The following is a 10,295-nucleotide window of genomic DNA, read 5'->3' as shown; positions in this document are numbered from 1 at the left end:
GTCTGCGCACTAACTGGGAGCAGAGGCACACGTCCACGTTTTAAATTCATGATGTAAATAATTATGGGTCTGGAAATTGATTTCCTTACCACCTTCTCCAGCAAACTAGGCCTCCAAAAAAAATCCTCTCCCAAGGAAAGCTACTTCTGTTGAAGCATTAAGTCATTAATTATTTTCCTTACATAAGGACAAATTATCGAGTCAGTTGAACGAAATTAGAACCCTTTGTTTCTGATCAGACCGCATTACCGCTGGAAATTACGGATGATGGCTGCGTGCGCGCTCGCCTTTGTTGTTTCGATCATCGCCTGTCGCTCTGAACTCGCGCTAACAAAGTCATTAAATTGACTCCCTCTCGCTCTCATTATGCGGGCTGTTAATAACCGCTAATTAACTTTGCTTACGCGCGCCTTAAAAGCCTCCCTCCCCTCCCAACACACACTCGCTCCCTCTCTCCTTCTTTTTTCCTGCTTGGCCTCTCAAGCAGAGCAAGTGTCCAATTATGTCAGAGCGCGGGGATGGATGGAGGATGTGCCGTCGTCACCAAGGACAGTTGGTGCAACATGGCGATGCAAAGCGGAGGCAAACTTGAGGGGGCAGCGGAAAACGCGACGGCAAATCAGTAGTTTAAAAATAAATATTACAATAATAATATGAAATGCCTCACGTGCTGACCTGTCTCCTAAAGGTGGGTGGAGGTTTCCGCTTTGATAACATTTAATCCACCCATATGAACTGGCAATACACGCAGTGGTGAGGATGGAGCAGGAAAGCGCAGTTACAGATGAATGGTGCAATATGGACATGAGTACATGAACTGCCTCTCACCTGTGCGAGCAATTTGCTATTCCGTCCAGAAGATGGCGCCAGCTGAATGACCTGCTATAGGCCCACCGCAACCTGCTGGCCCTAGATGGACTTCATGAGTATCACTTCCCTGGCCTTCAGAGAGGACGAGGCATGCGATACAGATTTAAAAAAAGGCCGAGGCACGCCATTAAAATGCACGCATGCACTACTAAATGCGTCATTAGATGAAGCTTCCTACTGGCGTGAATGTGTTCAGAGGCCTCTGGACTTCTAGGGTCTAGTTCACAGCTGCACAGCCACAGTATGCGAGCGTTAAGCGAACAGAAAAGCGCACAAGCCGGTGTTTCCCCTTGGATATTATCAAGTTAGGATGTTATGAAAATACAGGGTGGGGAGGGGGTGGGGAGGTGGCGCTGCAACTGAAGGCGGCCTCTTTCCGCCATCTCTTCACCTGCACGTCAAACAGACGGGAAACTGAAAAATGTGAAAATTACGCTCAGGCTATTCCGTCCCCCTCTAATGTATGCGCGTAATTAGTGCATTTAAACAAAGCGCGGATGTCCTGCTGGCTGAAATGGCGGCTGACATCTCTTTTTCCACAGGGTTAATAACAGTGTGCGGATAAATGAATCAAATTGTGGCCCCCAAATTACAGAGCGACTCTAAATACCCGTCTGTATTACGCACGTCTGTTTGTGACCGCGCAGGGAAAAGGCATAACATTTTATATTGTTATTACACTCATTACATTGATTTGCGTGCAAAATAAACAAGCTCGGAAGTTTGTGACACCACAAAATAAAAAAAAAATAATAATAATACTAATAAAAAGTTGCAGATAGATTAAATGTGACACCATCAGTGAGGTGACAGCATGCAGGACTGCGTGTTTTATCGTGAACGCGGATGACGAGACGATATTGGCTGTTGTCTTTGTGCCGTCGCGTGTCGCAGATTTCACAGGCCTTTGAGGAAATGTGCGGCACGAAAGGTTAATGCTATCAAAAAAGCATTACTTTTCCTCTCATATTACACCCCGCCGATACTTCTATAAAAGCACCTATGTTAACTTTTTGTAAGGCTCTTAAATGAAAAGAAAAAAAAGGAGATGAAACCGAGTTAGGTGGGTTTACCTTCTTCTAATACTAAGCGACCTGCACCTTAACTTAACTTTGCTGAGATCAATTGCGCTCTTATTCCAATTCCAATCACAGACGGGGCCGTAAAGCTCTGACTTAAAAATAGATAAAAGAGAAGAGAAGGGGGGCAGCTTGTGCAATCTTGGACATATATTTTATTGTTATTTTTCGTCTGCTGCGAAGCTCTAGCTGGGCAGATATATACTGAGGGGAAGAGGAGAGAGAGGGAGAGAGTGGGAGAGAGTAAATTGCAGCTTGCTGAAGTTTTTGGATTGAATTCTGAAAATGATCCTTTTAACAGTGATGGGCTCTGAGGCGAGGATGGGGTCATGCCATTCACAGCGGGTTAAATAGACTTTCATTTAAAATTACATTCTCGATCCATCTCTCCATCTCTCCCCCTCTCCACAGCGGAGTCCCTGCGTGCCATCCCGGCTCCCCGTGCGGCGTCTCATCACCGCGCGCCACCCTCACTTTTTAAGTCAATCCCCAACTCCAGCAGAGAGCAGGCAATTGAAGAGAGACAGAAAGTAAGACATAGATAGATAGATAGATAGATAGATAGATAGATAGATAGATAGATAGCCTAATTAGATGCATGCATTAATGCTTACACTCCTGTCAAAATAAACTTTTGTTTTTAAAAGCTACAAAATTCCGATCTCTTTGTTGATCTTTTATATTTCTATGTGACTCAGTCTGTGACATGGCTCACGCAGGTGCAGTGGTTAAACACAAACTCCGCGCCAGATTTTTTTTTTTCCTTTTTTTGCATGTTGGCACAAGGATTAGCCATGTGCTTAAAACAAATGTAGAAATAGCCTAAAATGTTATAGTTATCATTATAGTAGAAAAGTAATAATAAAGACCATGGAAATGATCAAAGAAGACAAAAGCCTATTCCTTATTATTATTATTATTATTATTATTATTATTATTATTATTATTATTATTATAGTATTTTTACTGTTATCGTTATGTTATAAAATTACTAATAAAAAATCTAAATATCCTCGTCATTATGGACATTACTAGTCCCGAGTAGTATTATAAATTATACTGCTAATACCATATTTTTTAAATACATTGTACATGGCAAGTAGGCTAGCTGTTAGTGGGCCTTTTCCCCAAAAAAGCTGATAGGCCCCAAGTCTGTTTTATTCAGATACCCGGTTAGCTAGCACCAGTAAGCCAGCAACATCAACTTAAGTCAGCTATTATTATTTTTATCGTTTACGCGTGTGCTTTTATTTTGAAATGTAATGGCGTTTAACCTGGGGAAGGAAAAAAAGCTGTGAAATTGTGCTTTGTAGCCTTATGTGTGGTACTTTCCTCCAAAGTCATTGTGCTAATGACATTGTTACACTTGTTAGCCTGTCAGCACCCCATTGCTTTATTAAATGAGGCTACATCGCTAATAAATTACACTGAGTAAAGGTGTTAGAGACATTTTACACCAACGAGCAGGAGAAGCCGTTATTTTTTTTCTAATTTTCTTTTTTTAGTTTCTTTGGATTTTGCTGCTCCAGCCGCTTGAGTCCGTTCCGCGGAGGAACGGGAAGTCCATGTCGGGTTTTGTCGCCTCTCCCTCAAATTAACTTTAATGTAAAATATATAAAGCAGCTGCGCGCTGTCTCTCTCCCCACATACACACACCAGCCAATCAAGAGCGCAGCAACAGCCCACACGTAGCCTATGCTGAGCGAGCGCGCGGAGCGGAGAAGCGCCTAGCAGACCCGGAGCGCAACGCGAGGCAGCCAAACCGCTGTCTGTCATTAGCTGAGAGTGTGACACAGGAGTGACAGAGGGGAGAGAGGAGAAGGAGAAGGAGGGAGGAGTGAGCGGTCCCGGTAAACAGACGAGCCGGCCTGAGAGGAGCCGAAGAAAAAAAGAAGAAGACCCAGAGAGAGAGGAAGGGGAGAGAGGTAGAGAGAGGGAGACTGACAGGCGTTACCGAAAGACAAACCGAAGCGTCGACATGAGCGGTCAGTTTGAGGAAGATATCCACGACCGGGGCGAGAGGAAGAGCAGTAAATCCCCGACACTGCTCTCCTCTTACTGCATAGACAGCATTCTGGGCCGCAGGAGTCCCTGTAAGGTCAGACTGATAGGGGCTCAAAGTTTGACGGGTCTGCCCGGCAGAGTGGAGCTCGACAGGACCGCCGACGGTGAGTTTATTTTAAAGGGAAAATTGGAAAGATAGTTTACATTGGTTATTTGGCAGTGTTGTAAGGAGGGGTGAATTTGTAACAAAGCAAACTAATTTAGCCCTTAAGTATCTGAGTAACGCTTCTGCAGGAGTTGCTCTAATGAAGCTTGTAGGTGAGCCCATTATAGCCCCAAGAATCTCTCTTTGGTTAATTAAAGTGTTTCCACGACTAAGCAGGTCATTTTAAACGCCGGTGAAAATACAGGTATTACATTTTATTTTAGCCTTGAAGAAAATTGAAGTGCCTGTTCATTATTTTTGACATCCTTCACACGCTTCTTTCTCAGGGCCAACTAAAGAGCCTCTCTCTCTCAGCGCTGACATGCACCTGCCTCCAAAGCTCCGCCGGCTGTACGGACCTGGGGGGAAGTATCTCCATGAGCACGCAGAGAAGCTGGAGAGGGAAAGGCTCCTGCTGGAGCAAGCTAGCGAAAGCCTCAAAATCAGCCAGGCGCCACAGGTGAGCATCAGCCGTAGCAAGTCCTACCGAGAGAACGCGTCGCTGAGCCGGGGAGAGGGTGACCAGAGCCCCGGAGAGGCCTCGGAGGACGGCAGCATGGGACTGGTGGAGCTCGGTCCGCTGAAGTTCGAGGAGGACGCGGGGAAGGAGGAAGAGGGCTGCGGGGACGCGGTGGCGCTATCCCCGAAGGACGAGGAGAGGGAGAGCTTGAACGCCGGGGATGGGGACGTGAGGGACGGGGAAGACAGCGTGTGTCTGTCGGCGGGCAGTGACTCGGAGGAAGGGATGCTGAAACGGAAGCAGAGAAGATACAGGACTACCTTCACCAGTTACCAGCTGGAGGAGCTGGAGAGAGCTTTCCAGAAGACGCACTACCCCGATGTCTTCACCAGGTGAGAGAAAAGAAAAAAAAGAAAAGAAAAGCAAACAAAAAAACAGGAAGTGTTTGGAAAAATTTTTGTTTTTTATTGTAAAATTTTAACTTTAAAAAAAATACCGTTTGTTATTTTCAGTTATTCTGCATCACTCCTTAACGAATTAAAAAGCGACGATTGTAGGCCTATTAAATTGAATTTTAATTTCCATGTGAAATATATATAACTGCGTTGCCCTACATTATTATTATTATTATTATTATTATTATTATTATTATAGCTAAGAGTTAAATGAACACGCTTAAACCTTAAACAAGCCATATGTTCTTTCATACTTCCATGACTGAAGGCGATAATTAATTGCATTTATTTTTAAATAAACACTTCCCCTAGCCCATAAAATTTTTTCAGAAACAGTCCCAGTAATTCCACGCGTGTGTAACAGGACACTGCGCCGATCACAGCTCATAAAATGCCCCACACTAAATCCGTGCTTTAAATAAGTGAGCACAATGGGCCTGTAAGTGCTAACGGGGAGACCCCCCCTTATTAAAGAAAAAAAAAGAAACCCAGTGCCTGCTTCTACATATGGCAGCGGTGTTCCTGCGTGGAGGAATAATTAAGTGGAGCAGCTCAGGTTACCTGCTGGACATGATACTGCGTGCTCAAAGTCAGGGCCTAACCTCAAGCCCAAGGGCAGGTGTACACACGCGTTGTTCCTACACATACACACACACACTGAAAGAAATCCAGAGCTTTACAAGCTGATATTTTATACCTTGTGTTAAAATTATGTTATCCAGGATTTTCTTTTAGTAGTTTGAACCAAAACCAAATAAAATAACCAAATAATAATAATAAATCTCATTCATTTTCTGTTAAATTGACACTTCTGACTTTTCTTCTGAAACATCACGCAAAATTAATTTTTCCAATTTTCCTATTTGGGATTATTCATATATATATTTATTTTTATTTTATTTTTCAGTCGATCTACTTTAAGGCGACTCGTGGGTCTAATTTGAACCGCGAGCCCATCTTGTATATAGCTGAAGGGAGCGTCAATTGCTTTGTGGCAGGCTAGTTTAGATGTCATTATTTCAACCATTATGTTGTTACGGTGACAGGCCTTGGCTAAGGAAAATCTAACAATCACTAGGCCTATTTCTTTCCATCCGTGACAGGGAAAATAGAATATGGCTATGGCGTCTTTCTGCAGTTCATGTCGGGGAAGAGAGGGAAAAAAATCCAGCCTATTTTTGGTCGTCTATTGTTGACAGTGAACAACAGGAGGGGACAAAACAGCAATTCTGCGTTGCTTCCAAATGGTGGCCTGTAACCTTGAATCTTTTCTTACTGTCTCTCTGCTTTTTCTCCCTTCCTCTTTCTGTCTTTGTTATTCTTTTTATTTCATTTTTTTTAGAGAAGAGCTCGCAATGCGCCTGGATCTCACCGAAGCCCGCGTTCAAGTAAGTGGCTCCGTGTTTATCTTTTATCTGAAAAAAAGAGAAGCTTGACTTGTAAATCAAATATAAGGGGAGGGGGGTGGAGGGGAGAAAAGGAAAAGCAGCATCCTCTAATGTTTTATCTGTCCTCTATAAAATGTCTCCGATATGCAGCGCTGGATAATAACCGGTGATATGCGTCACTGATTGAGGATCAACGATTACGGGCCAATTTGAGGCAATAATTTATTACAGTAAAATGTGTTAAATGGCCCCAGTCGCTGCGCGGGGAAGGTCCTTCCTGTTATTGAATGTTATTACACGCGAACGGGGGACGTTTTAGTGGCTATTAAGCCGAGGCCGGCGATTCATAAAAAGCATACTTAGTGCAGGAGCAAACACTGTCTGTATTCCCGGGATGAGATGGTGTTTGAATTCCCATCAGAGGGGACAGATAGGGGGCGAGGCCGAGGTGTGTGTGTGTGTGTGCGTGTGTGCAAAAAAAAAAGAAAGAAAGAAAGAAAGAAAGAGAGAGAGAGGAGGAGGGAGGGGAGGGAGAGAAAGAGGGGAGGGATAATGCTATTTGATTTCCCATTATGTGATTGCAATAGACCTGCATTGATCCGATGCTTTGCACTTGGGAGCGAATGAGAGACCATTAAAGGTGTTTGCTCCCCCTCACCCCTCCACCACCACCAACCCCCCAATCCCACTCTCTCTCCATCCATCCATCCGTCCATGCCCCCCCCCCCCCCTCCCCCCCCTCTCTCTCCCTCCCTCTCTCCTTTGCACTGAAAGCGTGGCTTGCATGTCGAAAGCCCGGGCTCATAACCAGAGAGACAGTTCAAACACGTTGGAAGCTCCGAGATGTTATGGCCGAAGGTAAAACAACAGATGTCTCTTTAGGGGCCGTAGGTGAACAAATCACTTAACGGGCGCCATCAGGAGGTGATAAAAACTCATAAATTCCCGAGGGGCTGTGTAATGCTAAACAGCCCTCTGGGAATAATGTGTGTGTGTGCGCGCAGTGCCTGTCGCTCAAGCCCCTGCTCTGTTCAGTCACTTTCCACATGTTGACATTTTGCTCATTGTGAGAGTCCCGTGCTTCTGCAGTGCAAACTGGGCAACAGTGGATGCGTGGGAAAGTTAAATAGTCTCTTGGATGGAAGTCACTCGTTCGACGTCTCTTAAGAATTTAATTTAAAGCGCATTAATTGTTATTGGAGCCAGTTCAGCGGTAATTTTCTGGATCTTTTGTTAACACCGCTCTTAATTATCTCTCCCCACCCCGAAGCCCGTCTACAGGGAGGAGGGTTTAATTAGACAGAAAGTAGATTTAAGGGACCGTGAGCGGCGGGGTTTACCTTGCATGTAATTACCGGTGACTTTCCGCCTGTTGGCCACCACCTGAACTAGACAACTATTAGACTACACTGACACAACATTCAATAGAGATTATGTTAATTAGAGTGCGACATTGCTGTGAAGTAAGCAGGATAGAGAGTTATAGATCTAATTTTAACCAGGGTTACAACTAAGTCTAGCTTTGAGCAGACCCCTCTCTTGCCTCTATGTAGGAAATTTGCTCTTTCTTTTCTCCTTTATCACTTATTAGTGTCAAAGTAAATTAATTTTGTGTTGTATCTGCCATCTTGCTCCTAATACTAATGTGTTTCTCATCTTTGTCTGCCCTCAGGTGTGGTTTCAGAACCGAAGGGCCAAGTGGAGGAAACGCGAGAAGGCCGGGGTGCAGGCCCACCCGTCAGGCCTGCCATTTCCAGGCCCTCTTGCAGCGGGCCATCCTCTCAGCCACTACCTAGAGGGAGGACCCTTCCCTCCTCACCCACATCCAGCTCTGGAGTCTGCATGGACGGCTGCCGCAGCTGCAGCTGCAGCCTTCCCAGGCTTGGCTCCACCGCCTCACAACGGCTCTGGCCCACCCTTGGCTGCCCCACTCGGCCTGGGCACCTTCCTGGGCACGGCTGCCATGTTTCGCCACCCTGCCTTTATTGGACCCACTTTTGGCAGGTAAGCTGCACCGATCGACAGACTTCCCTTGGATCTAATGAATGATAATTCTTTGCACGACACATCTCCCGTTGGACTTTGATCCTCCAATAAAAAAATTGATCATAAATCAATAAATCATGTTTATTCCTGTGTTTTATAGTAAATGACAACAATTTTAGAGGCAGACACAGACAGAAAACGCAGAGCAGCATTAGAGCTTAAAATAAACTGCCAGCAACTCTAATGAGTGATGTTTACACTAATCCTCAGTCACACTCCCTCACTGTTTATCTCAGTGTCTGATTACAAATATGTTATACTGTTAACCATTCACAGTGGCATGTAATCACTCTGTCAAACACCTTAATAAATTAACAGAACGTGTGATTGTGCAAGACAAGCTGTGAGGAGGGGAGACACGATACTCTCCATATGCCACAGTTACCTTCTCCATTATACACCATTATGCTTTCCATTTAGCTTTAATATAAAAGAAGTCAGCATGGAATAGATGACATAAATCTTTCCAAGGAGGAGGTTTGAGAATTCTAATGAGCAGGCAATGCTGTTCCTCTTTGTATGCCATCACACTGACAGGATTTTGGGTCATCCTGCACTCTGATGTAGGAAGCAAAGAGAGTGAAATGCATAAATTAAACTTGAATATGGTTTTAATTAAAAAAAAATATATATATATATATAGATTTCTGCGTTTTCTTCTTCTTTTAGGCTCTTCTCCAGTATGGGTCCTCTGACCAGTGCTTCCACCGCTGCAGCTCTCCTCCGTCAGCCTGCACCTCCTGTAGAGAACCCCTCCCACACGGGGCCCGTCCTCCCTGACCCTTCCTCATCTTCCTCCACTACTACTTCTTCAGCCGCAGCGGACCGCAGAGCCTCGAGTATCGCCGCGCTGCGCCTCAAGGCCAAGGAACACTCAGCTCAGCTCACCCAGCTAAACATCCTGCCCACCGGAGCCACAGGGAAGGAGGTGTGCTGAACACTCAACACCAGCTCTAGACCTCCCCGTCCTGGGCTTATGTCCCATCCCACGACACCCCACCCACCCAAAACTCCTCCAAATCCCCCATTTGTACCTCTGGAAGCTGAAGTCCTGTTGCCCCCCCCCCCCCCCCCCCCATGTTTAGCCATCCCTGTTACCTCATGTTTCCCCACCCCCAAAAATAGCACGACCAAATTTAAAGGAGCACTGGTTTTACAAAGGTGTGTGTGTGTGTGTGTGTGTGTGCGTGGTAATTGCAGTTATTATTACATTGCTTTACACTCCATACACACACTTCCCTGACAGACAGTCCACTAAATTACATATTTAACTTTTTAAAATGTTTCTACATTTGGATATTTTAAGACACAGTCTAACAGAAGTCTTTTAAATATTTCTTGATTCTTTTATAGAATACATGAATGTGACTTACAAAGTCTAACTACCAAATACATAAAAAATACAATTAAATTAATAAATCACCATTGGAGGAAGGTGGAAGTATATTTACTAAAATAATGTAAGTACAAATATTTTGAGTATTTCTACTTCACTTTTGCGACATTCCAGAGGCCTTTACGTTATTTAAATATAAAATACAATTTAACTAGATTAAAACTGTTTCCACTTATTGTAATTCATTTTAATCTAATTGTTTTTAATAAATGTGGGTGACACCAAAAGGCCATTTTTAATCCACAGTTTCTGTGCATTTTTCTAATTCTTTCTCTGCATTCAATTATTTTAAAAACACTTTTTTCTTTTCTTTTTTTAACCGACCATCTTCAGGCTGTTTTTACTTAAGAGTCTGTCATCTTCCACACACACACATACACACACACACACAC

The 10,295-nt window shown here is 44.2% G+C and overlaps 1 protein-coding gene across 1 annotated transcript; it reads left to right on the top strand.

Annotated features, from left to right (window-relative positions):
• The first annotated feature begins 3,927 nt into the window (after positions 1-3,927).
• On the top strand, positions 3,928-9,447 carry arxa (aristaless related homeobox a). Its single transcript, XM_063484074.1, has 5 exons — positions 3,928-4,117; positions 4,446-5,010; positions 6,416-6,461; positions 8,134-8,465; positions 9,177-9,447. The coding sequence occupies exons 1-5, from the start codon at positions 3,928-3,930 to the stop codon at positions 9,442-9,444; spliced, it is 1,401 nt and encodes a 466-aa protein (XP_063340144.1). The 3' UTR covers positions 9,445-9,447.
• Positions 9,448-10,295: the final 848 nt, after the last annotated feature.

The sequence above is a fragment of the Pelmatolapia mariae genome, linkage group LG9, assembly GCF_036321145.2.
Source record: "Pelmatolapia mariae isolate MD_Pm_ZW linkage group LG9, Pm_UMD_F_2, whole genome shotgun sequence".
Classification (NCBI taxonomy): Eukaryota; Metazoa; Chordata; class Actinopteri; order Cichliformes; family Cichlidae; genus Pelmatolapia; species Pelmatolapia mariae.
Note: the sequence above shows the minus strand (reverse complement) of the source record. Positions and strands in the feature narration are given on the sequence as shown.

Coding starts and splice junctions, on each gene's coding strand:
- arxa (XM_063484074.1), top strand. CDS start 3,928: ATGAGCGGTCAGTTTGAGGAAGATATCCACGACCGGGGCGAGAGGAAG. Junction 4,118..4,445: donor GCTCGACAGGACCGCCGACG/GTGAGTTTATTT, acceptor CTTCTTTCTCAG/GGCCAACTAAAGAGCCTCTC. Junction 6,462..8,133: donor TCACCGAAGCCCGCGTTCAA/GTAAGTGGCTCC, acceptor GTCTGCCCTCAG/GTGTGGTTTCAGAACCGAAG.